Consider the following 23,061-nt stretch of genomic DNA (forward strand, 5'->3'; position numbering starts at 1 on the left):
TCAGTGACTCACAGCTATAACCTGTTGGGTTATACGTCGGGAAAAACTCAGACAGCTGTGCGATGATAACAATCACGGGTAATGAAGTGAAAGCATTTATCTCAAAAGAAGTAAGCTGACCGTTGCCCCCTGGGTGCCCGTTGTATACATTTGCCGCATGCCTTTTCCACCTAGTTTGAGAGAGGTACAGCTTCTGGTAACGTGTTAAATGGTGAAGGAACAATGAGACAATGTTGATTTAATGTCGCCGTCCTTCTGTTTGGAATCTTGAGTCAAACACTGCCTGCTGTTCTACACCATTTTCAGCTTTCACTTCTTAAATCTCTAAAAATGGCTGGCTGCTGAGAGGAGGAGGAGGAGGAGGAGGAGGAGGGGGTTAGATTGAGTGTCTCTGTGTCTTTTTTCCTGTTATCTCTCTTTCTCTCTCTTTCTCTCCCCCCGTCCTCATGCTATGCTGCCCCTCCTTTGTTCCTTTCTCTTCCTCCCTCCCCCCCACTCTTCATCTTGCTATTTCTCATCATAACTGGAGAAAATGTTTCCTCTGAGGCGCTGGCTAAGTGCCAGAATTAAAATTCATTCTTGCTCTCCCTCACTTTCTCTCCCTTCCCCCCCCCTCTCTCTCTCTGCTACTTTTTCCCCTCCTTTTATCACGAGATCATTTTTATTTATATATGTTCTTATTTTTAGATCTCTTCAGTCCTTTTGCTCAGGCTCTTATGCTGTTTCAGGCATATTAATTGATTATTTTGTGCGCCCTAAAGATTCGCGGGGATCGTTGTGTTCGGTGAACAAGTGCACGCAAGTTTGGTCCAACAACAGCTTTGCAGTCAGTTATATCGATTTGCATAACATAATTTTAAAAACAGCCAATTCTTGTGGTCGCTTGAAAAGACAAATCGAGAGCAGTTGGTTTGTGCTGGTTGTCCTTGTGACTGTGGTTAAAATCTTATCTGTAGTTGTGAGGAAACAGGGAGGATTGCACTTTGCTCTTAAATCTATGGTGGTGCAGACGGTGTGGCAGGTCTCCCAAAATGCTTTGTAGTTATAAAAGGTCAAGGCTTTCGGGGCAACCAACACGTCAGCTGATACTTAACATACAGCACTGTGTTAGTTATTTTATAAAGCGTTATGATTTAAAAAAAAAAAAGGTTTTAGGTGCATGCTGGAGCACATAAAATGAAACACCGTCATTAACAGTGTCTGACCCTCAGCGTGACAAAAATTCTTATTTTAAAGCGAAGAAGTTTAATTTAATGAAGCGTTACATCCTGAAATCGCTGGCTTTTTAAAACAAGTGGATTTGTGTTTGTGTGTCTTTCGCGTCTTCATCGCGGTTACCTGTTACTTAAATCATTTTGAGCTCTTAACCAAAAAACAGATGGATCTGGCAACATGTTGAATCACGAGCATTTTAACCGTCAGCGAGTTGGATCGCAGTCAGGCACTCGCCCCAAAGGCGGTTTCACGATTGAAGACTCGATCGTGCACTTTGATTGCAGACTTATGAGTGTTTAAGGAGAATCTGAGCTAACAATTCTTGTAAATGCTTCACTAACAAAGCTTTTTTTTTGGTAACTATTTATAAATATTAATAGAATTATTATTTGCTTCTACTTTGCTACAAAACTGTTACAAAGTAAGAGAAGATGAGTTGGTTCCTGCCTGATCTATTTTCTGTGCCTCCGTTCTAACAGTCGAGTTCTCATGTGTGTAAAACCAACTCTGTGTCATCACATCCAGTCTCAGTCTACTGAGTCAAATGTAATCAGCCTAAGATATTCTCAGACCACAGTAACAGTGTGCGTGTTCATTTGGCAGTGCTCACTGTTGTTTTGCATTGATAACATTAGCCAGGGAATGTGTTTACATGCCAGCTGCGGTCTTTTTCTCTTTACCGGTTAATAATAAGCTGGTTACAGTGCATGCAAATGCACCGTCAGTGCCTTGAGATGCTCATTGTAGCTTTTTTGTCAAAAAGCAAATTAATCATTAATCTATTTTTACATTTCAAGAGTCTCTTTCCCTTCTCTGTTTGTATTCCACATTTGCCAATCTGCTGAGAGTCCTGCTCTGCAGCGTGCCCAGATAGATTTTGGAAATCTTCTTCAACTTCACATTTTTAATTTGTCTTCCCAGAAGCAGATGCGCTGATCTCAAATGTGAATCTTCACTCATGTGCGGTGGTGTTTTCTTTCTGTCCCAGGGCTCAGATGACTGTCTCGTGAAGATCTGGGGAACAGATGACGGGCGTCTGCTGGCAACCCTGCGCGGCCACGCTGCCGAGATTTCCGACATGGCCGTCAGCTATGAGAACACCATGATTGCCGCCGGCTCCTGTGACAAGACCATTAGAGTGTGGTGCTTACAAACCTGCGCTCCTCTGGCTGTCCTGGAGGGACACGCAGCATCCATCACCTCACTGCAGGTATTGTTTTAAAGCTGTTTTTATTTCATATGCTTTACAGACTGGGAGAAGCCACCACAAACTGCAACTGCATTTTACTGTAGAAAGCTAGGTTTTTACTTAACAGGCAATATATATCTATATAAATGTTTTTGTGTTTACAGCACACAGTTTAACTTGTGTCAGGTTTTATCTGTGCAACTGCTTTCAGTTTACTGGACGCTTTGTTAGTCACCCTTATCAGCTCCTGGCTGGACGCTCTTTTGCCTTTATAACTGCTTTTAATCTTCATGGCAGAGATTCAACAATATGCTGGAAGCATCCCTCACAGATTTTGGTCCATATTGATGTGATACCATCACACAGCTGCTGCAGATTTGTTGCACAAGCATTGTATTAAAAATCACATCCTAAAGGTGCTCTGCTGGATTGAGATCTGGTAACTGTGGAGGCTGACTTGAGGGCAGTGAACTCACCGAGATGTTAAAGAAACCACTTTGAGATGATTGGAGCTTTGTGTCATCGTCCTGCTGAAAGCAGCCATCAGAATATGTGTTGACTTCAAATTCTGACCCAGCATCTGGTTGTTACAGCAGAAATTGATGCTCATCAGACCCGGCAATATTCTTCCAGTTTTGGTGAACCCATGAGAATTGTAGCTTCAGTTTGCTGTTCGTAGCTGACAGGAGTGGCACTCATGTAGTCTTTCTGCTGCTGTAGCCCGTCAATGCGATTGGCTGATTCCATATTTGCTTTAAAAAGCAGACAAACAGGTATACTTAATGAAGTGCCCAGTGAGAGCGACTGTGTTTGTGTGTGTCTTTGTCCTCTGTTCATTCCGCTAACCTCTGATTGGTTGTGTTTGCAGTTTTCTCCTCTCTGTAGCGGCTCCAAGCGCTACCTGTCCTCCACCGGAGCTGATGGCACCATCTGCTTCTGGCAGTGGGATGCACGGACACTCAAGTTTGGGTGAGAAAAACACACGGTCTCACCTGCACAAACATTTCTCACACTTTGTGCATCAAGCATTTTGTCAGCACGTCATCGCAGCTCCTTTTCAGACACGGCATACGTAACACAGTTGTCCTCATCAATCTGTAAGTGACAGCGTTCTGTCATTCAGATAAAGGTCACTTTTTGAGCTCATGCTCCTCACGGCCTCATTCAGTGAATTGCGCAGCCGCGATGTAGAAAGCCATGGTTTGGATGCGATATTTGGCACGAGATGACACGCAGTTTTCAGTGGAGTAAAAAGACTTATTTTTATTTTTAGAAGTTGATCTGAGCTTCCTGCATCTTCTTCCTCATTGTTACCTGCACTGGCTTGTTCCTGACGCTCATATTACCTCTCTGTGAACCTTGTCCCCATATTGTCTCTGCTACTCGATGCAGAGAGCCTGTGCTTCATTAATGGGTCTCTATATACTGGCTAGAAACCTGTGCACGCCCTTGGAAGTCAGTGCGGTGTAATCTTATTACATAAATTCGACTGCTTGCAGTTTAGGCATGTGTTGCACTGAAATAATTACTCGGTCGCACACGGTCTTTTTGTTTTTTAAAAAGAGACATGAAGTTGATAAATTTTGACGAATGGAAAGGAGTGCATGTCTGAAAGAGGCTTATTTGTGTAAAAGTTTGATTGTATTGATCTTAAGTACACATGAATTTATGATTGTCTCTGTATTTAATGGCCAACTGGCCAGTTTTAGAAATGTTTAGGTGCAGTATGTAAAGCACGCCAAACTCAGCCAAGACGCCAAAATGTAAAACATTTTCTATTAAAAACACAAGGTAGTGGTTCTTTGTGTTAAATTGTGTTATAAACGATTTTGTTCTCGTGTGTGTGTCCAGTCAGAGGCCCAGTAAATTCACAGAGCGCTCTCGACCCGGCGTCCAGATGATCTGCTCCTCCTTCAGCGCAGGTGAACGCAGCTCGCTGTGGTTTTTTTATGCATGCTTCCAGAGCACTGACAGAGAAACAGAACAAGATGCTCACTCAGACTAACTGGAGAACAGCACACATTGTGCGTCACCACTTGTGTGGCTGCTGCTCCTTATCAGTAAATGTGGAATGACTGTGGTCTGTTTTTTGTGGGTATTTCTATTTTAAGGGTTAGAAAAATTACTGGTTTGCAAAAGCACGCACATTTGCAAATAGTTAATGTATACCAATGTCCCCGAGGTAAACCAGTGAATGTGAAACAAATATTGCCCTAATCTTTTTTCTTTCTTTCTATTAAAAATATATGCATCCAGGTGGTATGTTCCTCGCCACAGGAAGCACAGACCACATCATCAGGGTATACTACTTTGGCTCAGGCCAACCAGAAAAGATCTCTGAGCTTGAGTCCCATACGGTGAGTCAGCGTATTTATTTATTTATTATTTAGTTACTACAAAAACAGCTTTAATCCAAGCGCACTGTGCTGGCTTATTGAACAAGTTTAAGATTTGAGCTAGTTTTCTGAGAATATTACTAAAAATGATCAAATCTGTAGCTGTTGATCTATAGCTATAGTTTTCTTACTGTTTGTGATATAGTTTTATTTTGCTCCTCTTGACTTTTCAATTTGATTTATTTTAACAATAAAAGCAAAAAAACATGCTGGCTTCTGAAGTTTTCAGCCATATATCAACCTCCTCAGGAACATCTGAAGCAGACCTATAATAGTCTTCCTTATTTTCTGTCCTGTATACACTCTTCTAACCACAGATGCTTCAAATAACAAATACATGTGCACAAACAGTGCTCATTTTCAGACAGTTTTTTCCACTCTTGCCTGTGTATGATCTCAGCAAGAGTGGATATAGTTATTCCAGACATACTGCTCTGATCATGAGCACCAGCTGCTGTTCAGACCTTCAGTTTGTGAAGAGAGCCAAAGAGGAGGAATTGAGAGGATAAATAAAAAATTGGAATATCTATTTGGAAATGTGAAAAATACAAAGCTGCTCTTACAGTAGTCAACCTTAAAGGTGGATTTGAAATGATTTGTCACAAATATTGTTCTTGTCAATGAAACGTGGAATTGTAATTGAAAATGTCTGAGATGAACGAGTCATTTGACATTTTTTAATTTGCTGAAAATACAGTTTAACCCTAACTAAATAAGAAATAGGCTTGCGCTGACGTTTCTCTCTCATATTTTCCCACTTAGGACAAAGTTGACAGCATCCAGTTTTCACATTGCAGCGACAGGTGAGTTTACGCAGATTGCATTTCTATACGTGTGTGCGTGAGGTACATAGTTATTGCAGTTAATTTTTCTGCACCACTGTTGCGTTGTAAACCTCGCGGTGCTGTGATATAACTTGATGATGTCAGCAGCTTTACTTAATGTCTAACACACACTCTTTGTGTGTGTCTCTCTCTCACAAACACACATTCAGACACACACTTGTGCTTGTGCGCGACATATTAAACTAGACGGAGTGCAGAAAAACAAGCTCAGCTGTAATTCCCCTGGGTTGCTGTAATCTAAGCAGGGAGGAAGGTGTAGACGGTGTATGCAAAGAGCCAGGGTGGTAGAGGTGGAGATCCGGGGGTGCATGTATTTACTGTTGATGTGTGGAGACGGAGGGAACCATTTTACTGCAGGAAGCTGATCTCAAAGTAAGTGTTATATTTTCATTCACACAAATGTGTGCGCGCGCTTGTGTTGCAGGTTTGTGAGCGGCAGCAGGGACGGTACAGCTCGGATCTGGCAGCTTCACCCTCAGGGCTGGAAGAGCATTCTGCTGGACATGCAGACCAAATTACCCGGGTATGTGTCTCTGCACTGCCGTCAAGGCCTGGCCTTCCCATCAGTGCTTTTGTGCTTGGAATAAAGACCTTGTGAGCTGGGATCATCCTGGAGGTGATGATGTCAGTTTACATTTTAAAATAATCAATCACCTGCATTGAACGCTACAGTGTGTGATGAATTCTTCTCATGAAAAATGCAGAGTTTTGAAGTGTTTTACACGTGCTTTTATGTATTTAAAGTACAATAACCTACTGCATAATATAGAGAAGCTGCATCGTTAAGTTAAAGAAAAATCTCTTTCACACCTGTGGGATAAAGTGTGACATGGTGATTGATTACCTGACTGCTCCTAGACAGAGTATAGATTTATTCCCAGACGGTGCATGAGTAGAGTACACTGACAGACTGTTTATGTCTTTGTTGCCTGAACAAACGCAACAAACCTAATGCAGCAATGAGGTCAACTAAAACAAAAGCTAAAAAAAGACCTAAATGCCCGCAACTTGGATAATACAAGAAGTTACTTGAAGTATTTAATAGAGTTAAATCTATAACCATTGCTCCTACAATCGGTCTGTAAAATAAAGAAAGTCTGGGTCAGGGAATTGCAGCAAAAAGTATTGGGATGTTTTGGATGTGTTGATTTTCACATCTTTCTTATGTAAACAGGAACAGCTGGGGTTGTGAATAATTATCTGAAGCTGCAGAAAGATAAGGTCTAACTGTCAGATTGGTCTGGCTCCTCATTAACGGTGTAAAAAGGGACTGAGGAAAATAGAATACATTCCTCAAAAGGAAAGGACAGTGGAGTTTTTTAAACTTAAAACTAATGTAGTTAGAAAAAGATGCGTTTAATTTTTTGTTGCATCTACTTTTTATGTTTTGTTTTTACAGTATTTTCATATTTGATACACAGTCATGGCCAAAACATTTGGCAGTAGCACAGAGTTTGTTTTTCATGCAGTATGCTGCTCAGTTTTTATTTAGATGATTTCTTCCATGTTTCTGTGATATGGTGAAGATGAACCTTTATTGGAAATAAATAAAAATTAGAATTTTGGAGTGATGCTGCTGCTAATACCTTTGGCAACGACTCTGTGTCTGATTTTTATGTGTAAACTAAACTAGAAAGACCTTAGTTGGGCTTAAATTTTAGTCCTGAACGGCATCACTGCTCTCCCCCTCAGGAAGTACAACCCTCCGCCGCTGGAAGACAAGGTGACCAAGCTGAAGGTTACCATGGTGGCATGGGATCGCCATGACAGCACAGTGATAACAGCGGCCAACAATCTGACGTTGAAAGTGTGGAACTCCATCACTGGAAATCTGGTCCATGTTCTGATGGTATGTGGTGACTTGACACTCGGACACAAACAAAGATGTGTATCATAATATCGTAGTTCAGTGTTGTGTGTTATTCTGTAACAGCTCAGATCACTGTTGACTGGACCACAACACACTGTATACACATTCATGGCCCTCAAAGGTTAAACCCTCTTATTCACTTATCCACATGTTGATGTTATTACAAATTTTCACTTTTTTGGATGCTGTGACGTAAAAAACCCTGCAGACTTACAGCCTATTAGCACATGAGTAGGGATGGGTATCGTTTAGGTTTTATCCGATAACAGCCACAAACCGGCACTTTTGAAACGGTGCCGGTGCTTAAACGGTGCTCAAACCGGTGGTTAAAGAATGGACAACACACACTTTGCCCAAAAACCTCTCATGTTTAGCTGTTTTTTTGTAAAAAGATAACAATGTTAGCCTTTTCTGCAGCTATAGGGCATATATGGCATCACTCTTGGCTGGAAGCAGTGCTTCTGCCTACTATCCTCGCAAAGGTAAAATGATTGACATCTCAGGAAAAAAAAGCACCGAAATGTGCGCTGCTTTTCGGTCTGGTTACTACCGTTTATGTCAGAACCGATACCGGTACCCATCCCTACACATGAGTGATATGGCTCAGCAGCTGCTGTGTAGGCTGTTTCCGGAATAAGTCATCCATGTTGTGTTGTGAATTTTTGATTTGTTGTGTCCATTGAGTGTTGATATTTGCACCGTGTGATTAGAATATTAATGTTCTTTTACTCTGAATAGAACTGGCGCTGAGGCTAATCAGTTAGTTCTGTTCTGGTTCGCTGATATGTACAGATGTGTGCCAAAATGTCATTTTTATTTATTTGCTAATAAGTTTTTTAGTCCTTCAGATTATTCATCACTATATCAGAGAAAGATGTAAAAATATTCTAAATAAAAACTGAATTGGCAAAGTGCATGAGAAAAAACTTTTGGTTGTAACAGGTGGTTATTTAATCATCATCATCATCATCTTTATTTATAAAGCACTTTAAAGCAAACCACAGCTGACGGAAAATGCTGTACGTTGGAACTAAATAATAAAATTACATACGATATAAATAAAAGCCAAATAAAAGAAAAAAGTAAAAGAAGTAATTAGTTAGTTAATAACTAATTTAATTCCAAGAGAAACTAAGTCTCACTACGGTCAAAAGCCAAAGAATAAAAATGGATTTTAAGACGTGTTTTAAAAGTGGACAGTGAAGGGGCCTCTCTAACGTGCAAGAGCAAGTTATTCCATAATTTTAGGAGCAATGATAGAAAAAGCCCCGCCCCCTCCGAGCTTCCTCTTGGATCTCGGTACTTTCAGGAGCAGCTGATCAGCTGACCTAAGACAACGACAGGGTGTGTAGGGACGTAGAAACTCAGAGAGGTAAGGCGGGGCTAGATTGTGATTGTTTAAAAACAAACATAAGAATATTAAGATGAAGGACATAGTGAGAGCAGCGACTGACTGACCCACGTAAAGTGAGTTAGAGTAGTCCAGACGGGAAGGAATAAAAGCATCGATCACTGTTTCCAAATGCTGCCTAGAAAGAAAATTTCACTCTTGCCAGTCGCCTTAAATGATAACAGCTGGACAAAGGTCAGTAATAACAGATGTAAAATAAACGTCCAGGCATCCCAAATCAACAGACGAGGACTCACAGGGACCACTAGCACCAAACACCAACACCTCTGTTTTCTTTTCATTAAAATTTAAAATGTTTAAAGCCAACCAAGCTTTAATGTCACGTAGACACGTCAAGAGCGGTTTTATGGAGATGCCATCCTTCTGCTTTAAGTTATTGTCTTCCTGTCAGTTAACAAACTAAACGTTGTACTCAAGTAACTCTTCTGTATTACGGTGTTGCTGTTAGGGTCATCTTAGGCTGCTGCTGTTTCACTACTTAGCTCTTGGCCTTGTTTTCATCATTTTTACTTTATCTTTTGATCAGAAATCTAGTTGCTAACACGCTGTCAGAGTCTCCTTGGTGACGCAGTGATAAAACTGGAACATTTGATAGCTGCCTGAAAACAGTGTATATAAAAAGCAAACAAAAAACAGATGAATATGAATTTTTTACTTGTTAACTTAAAAAGCATGTGGGTTTGCACACTGACAGTGAGAGGAATGCAAAATATGCTCAGCTGTGTGTGGGCTTAAGCATAAGAAGTCAGGTTTGGCTGTTGCTTCTCTTTTCTTATTTCTTAATCTAATCCTAGATGTTCGTGTTGTTGGTCGACAGGGTCACGAGGATGAAGTGTTTGTTCTGGAGCCACATCCCTTTGATCCGAGAATCCTTTTCTCAGCGGGGCATGATGGGAATTGTATTGTGTGGGATCTAGCCAGAGGAGTGAAGATCCGCTCCTATTTCAACATGGTGAGCGTCTCGTCCACAGAACGTCTCCTCGCCCGCGTGTCATCGCCTTTCACTCGCTTCTGTTTCATTCACAAGTGTCCAGATCTCGATCCTCTCCCTGCACTTTTTTTTAACTGTATTTTCTCTGTTTATCTGCATAGATATGTGGTTTTATCAGGTATATTTCTGCTTCTCTTACACACATTCTTTTCCCATTCCCCTCCTCGTCTCACCCTTTATTTCACTTTCACCCGCTGTTGACCTTCTCCCAACTCTATACTTTCACTTTCTCGCTCTGCTTTCTTTACTGTTCTCACTTCCCTTCGTGCCTTCGTGGCTCTCTCATCAAAATGAATCACATATGCCACGCCACAAATTTATCCAGTGCTTTAATTATTGTAGTATTTCCTGCTTCCTGCTTCTATGGTAACCAAGGACGGCATTAACCACATTCCCAGAACATGTGACTCACATAGTGAGCTGGTCATTTGGCCAAATCTTGGTGTTGGTCATAGACAGTGAATAGTGTTGCTTAACAACACAAAGTCTTTGTGCATGTGAAAAGGCCCAAGTTTCAGGCTGAAACCTGCTGTGAGACTTCTCCTGAAAAGCGTCCTCTTGTCAGGGTTTTTCCTAGCTTTGAATGGGTCTTTTGGTTGGAGGAACAACAATAGGGACGATAGATACACGGAAAGTAAAGTCGTAAGTCAAAAATGCCCAGCAGTAACATAAAAAACAATGCCTTGAAAAATAATTTTACTACAGCAGTGTAAGGAGGAAGCAGTTTTTTCATTGGGTCCGAACAAACTTTGAAAACCTCCCTGTGGACAGAAAAAAACACAAAAGAGGGTTGAAGAGTAAAGGTGAATGTAGAGTAAGATTAGCACAAGCAGAAAGGACACACAGGCAGGGAACTGCATAATCCTTAATTATCTTACACCGGGCCTTAGTGCACCCCCTCACTTCATCCTCTGCCTGCAACAAGCCCTGTTAACTCCCTCCTCCCTCTGCTTTTAAGATGCCTTGCTCTTAATTGGCTGCCCCTCTTAAGCAGAAAATGTGAACAGCAGGTGGGTGTGGCTTACTGTCAGAGCCGAGTGCCTGAGATGACCCTATTAGAGAGATCAGCTCTCATTGACTTTACACAGTGATGTAAATAACGTAGCTTTTAAAGCTGTCTGAACCCTGAAGATCGGTCCAGCCTCTGGAGAGTATGTTCATTTTTAAACTCGCTGCCTGCATATCACTGCATCACTGCGGGCTGGGATGGAGGTGATCAGATCGGGCACTGCTGAGGTGTTGTTGAATCCCAGGTTGCTGTTATAGGGGCCTTCACACAGTAATAACATTGTGATAACATGGTCAGCGAATCATCTGGTAGTCGTTTGGGCGCTGTGGGGTAGGGAGAGCTCCCTCTACATAAAGCTTGTGAGTGGGTGGAAGCATGAAATGGTCTAAAATCTCCTGGTACACACCTGTGGTGACTTTGGACTCGATAAAACAAATTTCACTGACCACTACCAGCACCAACAGAGGACACAGCCCACTCATAGACCACAGAAACAAGGTCCCCTCTAAACCGCACGGCTTCAAAGTTGCTGTTGAGGCCCATACCTGCTGCACAGACTCTCTGAACGATGTCACTAGTGCAGGACGGCAGAGGCTGTTTACAGGATGCCCTGGTTTCACTTTTAAGCTTGAATTCTTTTGAATCGGTATTTCTATAGTAGCAAAATTATGGTGCTAATTTCCAACAACTCTGTCATCCAGCTGGGCAAAAACACATGCAAGGTGTATAAAACTGAGCAGTCTATGTGCTGTTTGAGTTGGGCACTTTTGCATGAATGAGAAGTGTGAGAAGCTATAAAGGCATATTTCCATCTTGTAGTTGAATGGAGCCTTTGTGAGAATGAAGGAAAACCCGCAGATCAAACCAAAAGCAGCAGCTGGCTGACGGTCAGAGCAGTCAGGGGTTTCTTGCTGATTTCCTGTTGAAGAAGTTTTGCTTTCTGCAGGTGTCCTGTCGGTTTGCATAAACAGGCTACTGTTGTGCTACAAACTGTTTGATGTTTGTTCTTTGTGTGCATATTTCTTTCTGGACAATTCTGCTGGCTTGCTGACAAGACATTAATAGTGGGTTGTGCCCATGCAGTTCAAATAGCTACAGTGCAGTTTTAAGATTTCCCCTCCACTCTGTCTCACCCTTGATAGATTGAGGGCCAAGGGCACGGAGCGCTGTTCGACTGCAAATGCAGTCCAGATGGGCAGCACTTTGCAGCCACCGATTCCCACGGTCACCTGCTCATCTTTGGCTTCGGCTCCAGCAGCAAGTACGACAAGGTAAACTGACCTGCAATATTTATGCACATACACGACAACTCATCGCATGTTATTAGTAATAACAACAGCACCGCACCCTCTCAACCTCAAAACTGTTTCAGATAGCAGATCAGATGTTCTTCCATACCGACTACCGGCCACTGATCCGGGATGCCAATAACTACGTGCTGGACGAACAAACTCAGCAAGCTCCACACCTAATGCCCCCTCCCTTCCTGGTGGATGTGGATGGGAATCCACATCCACCAAGATACCAGCGGCTGGTGCCCGGAAGGGAGGACTGCAGGGATGAGCAGCTGATTCCTCAGATGGGGGTCACTTCCTCAGGTATTCAGGCTGAAATAAGACCTCTTTCTTTGGAGTTCTGCTTATGCGCTTTAGATATTTGCCTGGAGGTGATGCTGTCTTCTGTCTTATCAGAGACCATCTATCTGTGCTGTCATAGCCTGACAATAATCTTATCTGTCTTTAAATGAGCTCAATGTGAGGCTTTTATTGAAACTACAGTAGCAATGGCAATTAAGATTAGAGTTCAGAAGGCTGTTGGCTGGGATATAAACAGAAGCAATCAGCAGTTAATGAAATGTGTTAGTAAGGCACAGCAGAGATAGTTAAGTTATTAGGCAGCAGTTGTATTCGTCATGGCTGTAACAATGGTTGGATTTAAGCTCATTTTTTTAAATTCTCTCTCTCTCACTTTTGCGCTATTCCTGGCAGGCCTGAATCAAGTGGTGAGTGAACAGGCGGTGGATGGTTCCAGTCCTCTGGACACCATGATTCAGAGGCTGCAGCAGGAACAGGACCAAAGACTGGGAACCAATGACATCTCTGCTGCTGCCTCAAACACCAGGTCCAGCAGAGGTAGGAGCGGTCATGACATTAAAGCGATGCTGACTGTTTAATCTGATTCATTCCCCACCCAAAGTTCTTTTGTTCTCATTTTCCTGGATTTCAGTCATTATTCACATCTATCCATAGCAGCACTAATATGTTGGAGCATCATCTTACACTTGAAGCAGACGTGTTTGCTGCGATTGATTAATTCGTAGAATTAACAGCACATGTATTACAGCCACTATTTATGTTTTCTCAGACCTTTAGGTTGACAACATGATTCGTGGATCGTGAAGAGAGTTTTTTTTATTACTATTCAATGAAATAATGCATAATTTGCAACAACTGCAATTATGTAAATAAGTGTCTCAGTGGAATTTTAAACAGGAAATGTAATAAACCCCCCCTGATTCAAAGAGTTAGTGAATGCAGGGAACCTGTTTTCACAGAGCACACTGAGAGTAGGTAATGTGTGTTTGTGGGATATGATTTTTTATTTGGTCAATTAATTCTCAGAGTGATGAGTACAGAAGATCAGAACTATTTGTGTCCTCAGCTCTGGTGCTCCGTGGTAGCACATGAAAATAGAGTGTGAGCCAACTGCATCATGAAAGAACACTTTTTTTCCCTTTATAGATTCCATCAGTCTGTGGCTTAATAACTGATATCTGCATGTAAAGATGAAGACATCTGTAGACAAAGCTTGTCCCAGCTTCCATTTGTGGTGTTGGTTTTATTGACCAGTGACATCAGACATCATGGGTACATGCTGGTAAAGGCCAGTGTGGAGACAAAAAAAATGTTCAGTCTCAAAACCATCAGCTGAAGACAATTAAGCTTTTTACTAGCTGCATTCAATTTATTTGCATTCTTAAGCAGTGACTGGTCGATGACACAGGAAGTCTCAGCCTGTATATCTACTGGCTGCACCTGAGCCCCTGTGTTATGTCCCCAGAGTCAGCAGATTAACTGATGGGCTCCTAAAATACTTAATAATCGACTCTCTACTATTTGAAGTCACGTTTTAAAAAAGTATTTTTAAACTCCTATTTCTTACCTATGCAAACCAATTGTGTTTGAGTCCTTGGTGATTAGTCGATTAATCACGGGAGATAAAATAAATGGAAAATTGTTCTTTTTTTTGAAAATAATTTAAATAAGAAAAACATGAACTTGAGCTTTAAACTTCTGGTTTTGGAAGAAAACTGCAGATAATTCTGTGGGTTTTATGGAATCAATGAGTTTCATGTATTTTTTAAAATTCAGAATCTCAGATTTAATTATTATTATTGAAAATTCAAATAATTTCTAGTTACAGATTTTTCCAATTTATTTCTCATTACTTTCTCATTTTATATCAAAGTTTTCTACTGTGATGCACTGAAGTGTCCCATACGTCACACCTTAACAGAAGGTCTACTGGAAATAATTCTGAGATTTTGCTAGTGGGCTCATCATTTATTTAGTGCTGTGCAACAGTTCCCCAACAGTTTAAGTGAAACCCTATCTCTCCTCCCCCACCCCCTCAGGATCTGTGGGATCTCCCACTGAGGTGCACTCCCCGCCCAACGTGGGTCTACGGCGCAGCGGGCAGATCGAGGGGGTCCGCCAGATGCACAGCAACGCCCCTCGCAGCCAAATGGCCACAGAGGGAGATCTGGTAGCCTGGAGCCGCAGGGTGCTGGTCCCGGAGCTCGAAGTAGCCTCTGTCAGGTAACTCCTGAAACAGATATGTACACAAACACGTTCTCACATTCTCTGGGGCAGGGATCTCCTAAATATGACGAACCTCGTGATCTGTGTGTGTGCAGGAGACAAGTGAACTGGCGTGAAGCTAAAGGAGAGGAAGAGATCAATATTTATCAGTCAGAAAGGAGAAGACGTACTCTCCACTCTCTCCCCAAGGAGAGCAGGGTGAGCTCATGAGCATAGCTGTTCGACTAGATTATGGCTGTTTTATTATGATTTTTTCTTTTAATTTTTTAATTTCTTAACCAGAAATGTCTCAAACGCAGGACTTTGGTTACACTCAGCTCCATTCTTTGCTTTTCCAGGTTCATCCGACATCAGAGTGTGTGGTAGACGAAGCGAGGAGGAGCCAAGGTAACCATGGCTATCAAACCCGCGCTGCCATGGAGGAGACAAGTCGGCAGAGTGCTGAGGCTGCAGATGAGGATGATAGCACCTCAGAGGTACATATTCATACTGCATTGTTATGAATTTAGTGAATAGTTTTAAGTTTTGATGTTCTGAGGATTTTACATTTTATTATAATGATTTTTGTCTTTCTTTGTCTTTTTTTGTCCATTTGCTTTTGTGTCCTAATTAAATTTTGTATGTGTTTTCAGGGAGAGGTGGAGGTACGGCAAATAAACGGGCACTCCTCAGAGGAGGAGAAGGATGAAGAGGAGAAGGAGCCCTGGCCAGATGAGCATAGTAGTTCGAGGTAAGAAACACCGAGCGCATCTCCAATTTATCACGTCACTCATCTCCCGACGATGCGTTCGCACACTAAATGCAAATCAGAACGCGGCACGAGCAGACGCCGCACATCTGTGTGTTTAATCTCGGCCCCGTGATGTATTTGCAGCGATTACTCCAGCGATTATTCGGACTGGACAGCCGATGCCGGGATCAACCTTGAACCGCCCAAGAAGAGCGTTAAAGTGAAGAAGAAAAGCAGCGGCTCAGAGGAGGACGGGGAGAAGAAGAGGGAGGGGAAGAAGGAAAGGAAGAAAGACAAAGCAGATAAAGATGGCGCATTACCAAAGAAGAAGAAGCCAAAGGAGAAGAGGAAGGTTTGTTATCAGTAATGAACTGCATTTTCCTTCTCCGAAGTTATTTGAAGCTGACGAATGAACTAACTTAATTCAGTCAGGTCTTTTGCTTCACGCCGGATTATAAGCAGTGTACGTGTCATATTTATTCTGCTGTGCGTCTTGCAGAGGACGCAGTTTCAGGAGCAAGGGCTAACTCTGGAGGAATGGCTTCCCTCTGCCTGGATCACGGACACGGTCCCCCGGAGATGTCCTTACATACCCCAGATGGGCGACGAGGTACACGCCGACCGCATCTTCACCACATGTCTGCTCACACCAAAACACAGGGTCATGTTTTACATGGCAACAAGGACTAAAGTCTGCATCACAAGTCGGAGACCTCATGTGGCATTAACGGTCATTACACCCATGAAAACAAAAGGGCACATCTCGAGCAGTTATGCCATGTCGTTGTAATTACATTGCAAACGCGCACCAAAGGAATTTACAAGTGCAGTTAAAGCCGTTAATTCTTTTGCATATGTGTGTGTGTGCAGGTGTACTACTTCAGACAGGGCCATGAAGCTTACGTGGAGATGGCCAAACAGAAAAAAATTTACAGCATCAATCCTAAGAAGCAGCCGTGGCACAAGATGGAGCTCCGGGTAAGAAACAGTTTGACAGTAAAATCCGAACCAAAGCAGCGTTTCTCTGAAAAGCGCTGCCTCTCTCCTAAATATGCAGTGAACCGCAGTTATATCCTGGCTTCACTGACATTTTGAAGGTGTCATATTTTCAGTGACATTTCTCTTTTAAGAATGTAGACATCCAAAGGTAAAAAGGCGAGCCCATGAGAAATTTTTAAAAAAGACGCCGTGGGCTTGCTGAGCTTTGGTCCGTGTGGGACATGGTCGTGTAGGGAGGGGTTCACCCTGCTACCCCCTCCCACTGGGATGTGGATATTTGTTGGTGCGCGTGGCTGGATGTTCTGGCGTGGTCGTTGACCCACTTCCTTGGTGGTCCGCGATCTGCCGGGTGGTTCTTTGGCGCATGGAGCCCTGAGACCCTGATCTCGGCTCACACCAGTATGACTGGCCTCTAGTGGAGTCGGCTGCCCGCTGCCTCTGGTCATCTGGGACTCGCGCCCCTTGGCTTTGGGCGCCCCATCTAGGCCCTCCCTCGTTGTCCTGCAGGGATGGGGATTACCCAGTTTTCCCGGATCCATCTCTGTCTGCCTGAGCTCTTGAGGGCCATCATTGCAGCTTTCCACTCTCATTTTCAAGTACATTTGGTGACAAAGACACACAAACACACTCACACTTGACACTCTCTCTCTTTCTCTCTCACACTCTCACACACACACCACTAGAAGAGTGTTGATTTGTTACCCGTGTCATACTGTATACCCCATCGAATGTAATAACTGGAATAACATGAATAGAAATGAAGAAATAAACAGTTAAACCCTGAACAAGATGATCCTATAGAGACTTTATAGAGCTGATCTTGGAAAAGCAAAATGCGTTTGGCACGACAGTCGCTCAGCTCCTATTTGTGATTGCAAAAGCTGCCAGACGGGACACGATTAAAACAAAATAAGGCAAATAAATAAATAAAAAATGACACTATCCTCCTAGGAATACATAGCAGGACCCAGGGATTCACGCACATGTTAGTGTAATCATTAACTGCTGTTTTGTTGCAATGCAAAAGTCGACAGGATTTTTGCTGCAAACCTTTCACCGGTGTGGCGTCTTTATCTCCGCCACACGTCTGGTTTCACACTCCTAGTTTAATCTTATTTTTTCTTTCCTAAAAACGTCTCTCTACCGAAAGACAAATGTCTACCGAGCATAAAAAAAAGGTTATGAAACTGCATATGGAGCTGTCTACGGAAGAATGAAAAAAAGCCACCCCCTTCAGACACTTTAACACTTGAGAGCAACAGTTTATAGGATTGCATTTTATATTTGGTATACATTTCATTTTTTTTCTGTCCTTCTGCGTGAGGAAGCTGAAATAGCAATTCCTGTGCAGACAGCAGAACATAATGCATTGCGGGCACAGTGTGCTTCCTTGTGAATGTGCTGCTTGTAGTGTATGAAATGCAGCGTTTTCTTCTACGACGTCTTTTTATTTTCTCTTAGTATTTTGTACAGCCAGACTTCTATCTTTAAGTTTCACTTTTTCTCAGCTGGAAACAAACCTACACCCTGCACACAAACAAAAAAAAACACCAAACACTTGACTTGGGGCTTTCCTGTAGGAAAGAACAAGAAATAACTGAAAGAGGAATCATTAATCGAGACTTTCAGGATGGTTTGCTTTATTTTTTTGTCTTGAGAACTCAAACATGCTCGTTATGTCTTTTTTGTGGCATTTAGGAGCAGGAGTTGATGAAGATAGTTGGCATCAAGTATGAGGTGGGTTTGCCCACGCTGTGCTGCCTGAAGTTGGCGTTTCTGGACCCAGACACTGGAAAATTAACCGGGGGATCTTTCTCTATGAAGTAAGTGTCTCTCTCTGCCTCCACATAAGAGTACAGGGTTTTTCCTGACTCATATCTGGCCTCTGACTGCAAGTCAGAATGCAACTCTGTTATCTTACTTAGTTACCCTAACAATAGGGTTTGGTACCTTTCACGTTTGAAACAATGCTGGTACCAGAGCCGGTGTTTGGGGAATTTGGGACTGTTTCCCAGTTATACCTTTTTCCAGTACAGCTTTTTGTAAAATAATACATAAAACATTTTTATCCAGCTACCTAATTATCTGAAGAAGATGTAGGGTCCCGACCATCATCCGTGGGTTCAGTGGCTCATATGTTGGCAACAGACCTCTGGTGTATTTGGCTTTCAAGATGTCAAACACGCCACAGCTTTTAGATGTATTCTTGAGTCTGACAAGGTGCTTCCCCAGATTAGATGTGTTGTCACGGCCAGCTTTGTGTCGCCTGCTTTGCGTTTTGAAAAGCGTAGCCCCACCCAAGGCTGCTTTTTGCACACCGCTGCTGCCATTGGCCTGTGTGATTGTTGACACATAACTGAATTAACGGCACATGGTCTCACTCGCTCTTCATCTTCCTTTCGTCCAGATGTGTTCTAATACCCGAATTTGGCACCAGCTGATTGCATGCAAATCAGTACTCTGCAGTACTAATTTGGTTGATACTTTTAAGAAGTAGAAAAGTTCATTTCTGAGTTGAGAAACAAAAATGTGTGTGCTGTTTTATAAATACTGATAGTTTTTCTTTGGCTCTGGCTAAAATCATCTGTGGAATAACTGCTGCTGTAAAAGAGTTTAAACAGACTGCAATACATGCCAAACATTTATCAGCTTTTAAGATGAGCCGACGTCATTAATCTTTCTAAAACACTACGGGACTCTTGTCTTATATCATGTTATATGGTCTCTCTTCAACTTTGCAACATGGCAGTTATAAAACTCACATTTCAGCAAGGTTTCATATCTTTACACAAGACAAGAGGTTATTGATAAAAACACTGACTCCAGTAATATTTCCTGACAGCAGATAGCATATACTTTATGCATACAGAAGTGAACCGCTACTACAAATCTCTTGACTACTTGCAGGTACCACGACATGCCTGATGTAATCGACTTCTTGGTGTTGCGGCAGCAGTTTGACAACGCCAGAAAAAGGCAGTGGCGCATAGGTCAGTTTTACCTTTGCAGTGCGACTTCACTCAAATATAAATGATATCGTATATGACATTCATTTTCTTTTTTGCAGAGTTCTCTGTAGTAATGTGATGTCTCCATAGGTGACAGGTTTCGGTCAGTGATCGATGATGCCTGGTGGTTTGGGACCATTGAGAGCCAGGAGCCCTACCAGTCCCAGTATCCTGACAGCTTGTTCCAGTGCTACAATGTCTGGTATGACCACAGCTTGGATTTGCTCTATTCTCAGCAGGGTTGCACTTCTTTTTGGCATGACAGCAAATCCGTTGCATTCGCATTAGGTAGGACCGTCTTGCATCGGCAAGACTGCAAGACGGTCTATATAAGAACAAAAATGTGCACAGGCAGAGATGCATACAGAAACAAAGAAATTAGATCAAAGGGATGACGCAAACAAGACCAACATGAATCACATTCAGAAGAACTCGCTGGTGATGGTGAGGAAAAGGAAGTAAAGAGGAGCAAAGTGTCACATTGACTGTCATCAGATTCAAAGGTGATGATGACAGTCACTACATACTTGACGTGTTTTTCCTCTGAATGCCAGAAATATCTCTGAGACGCTGAAACAGTAGGTTAGAAAGCCAAAGTATAGATGATGTAATCACCACCAGACAGTTTCTACTAGACTCCACTACAGTCATGTACAACAATGGCATACGATAACGTAGACGAGGCATACTTGATAGAGCTAGTGCCACCTCTTAGTGACACCATGAAACTTCCCCCAAAAATGGCACGCTATGAGTCAGAGAAATTTCAACCAGCATTTTTTTTTTTTGGTCTTCTTTGTTTTCTTTGACGTTGGCTGTTGCAAAAGTGTGAAACCCTCCAATCAGTTCCCACTTTGTCTACTGTCCAGTTGGTCTCCTGGTACAAAAAGATAATAGTGAATACTATTATTTAACGATTTCAGGTTCTTACATCCTGAAACACCAACAGAATATTTGTCATTAAAATATTCCCATTAACACTTAACAGGAATTTACTTGCTTGGACAAACTCGGACAGATAGCTGCTTGTGATTATGCTGCATCTCCCTCGCTATTGCACGAAACACCTCGTGGTTTGGAAGAACTTTAAAAAAACCTTTTGCATTGCTGTGACTTTACAATTTGAACCACTGATACATATATTGTATGTTTACTGAGCGCTTCGCCATCAAACATTAACATGAAGCGGTATGCTCAATACTACATGCCGACTTTGTAAAATACAAAAGAACTAACAAAATACTAAGATTACAATGTGATGATGATGATGATGATTATAATCCAACCCTGTTTCCCATCCAGCTGGGATAATGGAGACACAGAGAAGATGAGTCCTTGGGATATGGAACCCATCCCCGATGATGGTAGGAATCTGAAATGCGGTGCTCATCTGAAAAACAACAAAGAACTCATTCCTTCAGTTTTAACAGCTTTCAGTTGTGACAGTTTTGTCCTTATGTCTTTGCAGCCACGTTTCCGGATGAGCTGGGCCAGAGTGTTCCGCTCATCGAGGAGGAGCAGAAGGAGCTGCTGTACGTTCCCCTGGACGGTGAATGGGGCTGCCGCACACGCGCCGAGGAGTGCGAACGCATCATCAAAGCCATCGACCAGCTCTGCACGCTCGGTATGATGTCACGAAGCACCCATTAACATTAGCCACGTAAGCGGTGATATGAAGTTCCGCCGTGAGGGCGCATTTCTTGTAAGGTAGCAGCTGGATGACTCTTCCCAGTGTGAGTCACCACTCTTAGCCCATGAGTCAGATGAACCAGCCAGGGGCCAGGATCATATGGTCAAAGGAGTAAGCCGCTAACACAGTGAACTAAATGTTAAGGTGCTTTCATGAATTCCCGTTAAGTGATGTAATGACACATTAGGAACAGACTGAAGGCCTGCTAGTGGAAGAAAGATGGTGTGATGGCTCCCTCTAGTGACAGTTTGGGGATTAGACACAGATTCACACACAAGCTCTCACTGCACAGCACGCTTGGCCTCAGATTTACTTAGCAGGGCAAATTGGTGTGATGCTGAAGCTGCAAGTATGTGGGAGTGGCAGGTTATATGGTTAATTTATGAACACACAGTCAGCCAGCTAGATTGATTATAACATATCTATATAAGTCTGTATTCATGTCTTCCTTAACCCTTTAAGACCGACCATAGAACCAAGTCCGCCAGAGCTTATATTATATTTTTACATGCTGTGGAGCCATTTTTGGGAGCATTTCAAGTTGCTATACATCAATACAACCATTATAGCCCAGATTTTAATAATATGTCTGCATTAAGTGCATAGTAATTACATAAATTGCAAAAACGTGCAATAAACTACAAAAAAATTGAAAATCGTTTTTGTTTTTTTAACATATATTTCTAGTTAGAGAAATTTAAGAAGCTTATCCCTCAAAACTGTAAATACAAAAAAGTTGCACAAAATAGTTTCCCACCACAGGAAATTTATTTTAAGTGTCTTCATAGTTTTATTTTTAAAATACACCAATTTTTATACACTGCAGGAAAAAACGAAAATAAATCTTACAATGCAAATTTGCAAAAAAGACAGCATGTGCATCAAAATAAACTATTTCCAGCAGTGCAATATGAGTCCTAAGCATCCCAGACACGACACAGAAAGTCATAAAGTCAAAGATAACTTTTACAAACAACAGTATTGGCTCATAAGGCCCTGATGGTAAGCCCGCTCCGACCGGCTTTAAAGGGTTAATCGGTGTGCAAATTTAAACGAAACTTTGCACGAACATCGTTTCACAAACAACGATTATTAACATCTATATGTTTAAAAAAAATCTAAATCTGTCCCAATTCTTTTGATTTTCATTTATATTACATTTATTGAAATGCAATGTTACATTCTCCATTTGTGTTTGTGTCACGTGTCACATTCAATATACGTATGTACGTATGTAAGACTTGGTACTTTTAAATAATGGCCAATGCAATCTACCAAAAGCAGCGCAAATTTGCATGTCAACTGGTTTTGATATGAGGGCAATGGACTGTGTTAGAAACGAGCGGGCTCCGAGGGGTCTTGGAAGTCGAAGGAGTCGTTCTCAGAGTAAATCAAAGAGCTTGGGTTGTGTTCAGGATTCATCCAGAGCAGGGCTGCTTTATAAAGAATGATTCCACCATATAAACCTGTGCAGTCAAATCATTAACATGGGGATCAGCAGGGATCAGGTTCCAATCATGTTAATGAACTTGCTGCAGCTGCACCACATCTATAAATGGTCACGTTGCTCTTTTTTGCTGTAAGAATACACACATTACTACTCACTACTACACACATACTAACACTAAACATCGTTGTACTACTAGACATTTCAAAGTTTTCTATAACTGATCCTATTGTAGAGCGATAAAAAAAGTAAAATGCATAAAAATAACGTATCGTGTTGCAGAGCTCCATGTGCGCGCTGAGTAAAATGAGCAAAGATGCAGGTGCTCTCGTGCTCTCTGCAGTTTTCCTTATGAACCGATCTCTGTGTAGAAATGTACCTAAAAACTAGGGGTGCAACGATACACAAAATTCACGGTTCGGTTCGATACTTTGGTGTCA

At 42.1% G+C, this 23,061-nt stretch overlaps 1 protein-coding gene across 1 annotated transcript in view; it reads left to right on the forward strand.

Moving 5' to 3' along the window:
• LOC102288939 (pleckstrin homology domain interacting protein) overlaps positions 1–23,061 on the forward strand; it is a 49,386-nt gene that overhangs the window by 6,194 nt on the left and 20,131 nt on the right. The window contains exons 8-30 of the mRNA XM_005917749.3: positions 2,204–2,425; positions 3,273–3,373; positions 4,256–4,326; positions 4,661–4,761; positions 5,563–5,603; positions 6,070–6,168; positions 7,338–7,494; positions 9,744–9,878; positions 12,069–12,197; positions 12,299–12,524; positions 12,915–13,058; positions 14,561–14,744; positions 14,843–14,945; positions 15,086–15,223; positions 15,380–15,477; positions 15,622–15,829; positions 15,977–16,087; positions 16,348–16,455; positions 18,175–18,299; positions 19,384–19,466; positions 19,575–19,686; positions 20,787–20,848; positions 20,953–21,108. Coding sequence (XP_005917811.1) covers positions 2,204–2,425; positions 3,273–3,373; positions 4,256–4,326; positions 4,661–4,761; positions 5,563–5,603; positions 6,070–6,168; positions 7,338–7,494; positions 9,744–9,878; positions 12,069–12,197; positions 12,299–12,524; positions 12,915–13,058; positions 14,561–14,744; positions 14,843–14,945; positions 15,086–15,223; positions 15,380–15,477; positions 15,622–15,829; positions 15,977–16,087; positions 16,348–16,455; positions 18,175–18,299; positions 19,384–19,466; positions 19,575–19,686; positions 20,787–20,848; positions 20,953–21,108 — 2,914 coding nt within the window. The remainder of the gene's footprint in view (positions 1–2,203; positions 2,426–3,272; positions 3,374–4,255; positions 4,327–4,660; positions 4,762–5,562; positions 5,604–6,069; positions 6,169–7,337; positions 7,495–9,743; positions 9,879–12,068; positions 12,198–12,298; positions 12,525–12,914; positions 13,059–14,560; positions 14,745–14,842; positions 14,946–15,085; positions 15,224–15,379; positions 15,478–15,621; positions 15,830–15,976; positions 16,088–16,347; positions 16,456–18,174; positions 18,300–19,383; positions 19,467–19,574; positions 19,687–20,786; positions 20,849–20,952; positions 21,109–23,061) is intronic.

This window comes from Haplochromis burtoni, unplaced genomic scaffold (genome assembly GCF_018398535.1).
Source record: "Haplochromis burtoni strain Fernald_Lab_line unplaced genomic scaffold, NCSU_Asbu1 Contig_28, whole genome shotgun sequence".
Taxonomy (NCBI): Eukaryota; Metazoa; Chordata; class Actinopteri; order Cichliformes; family Cichlidae; genus Haplochromis; species Haplochromis burtoni.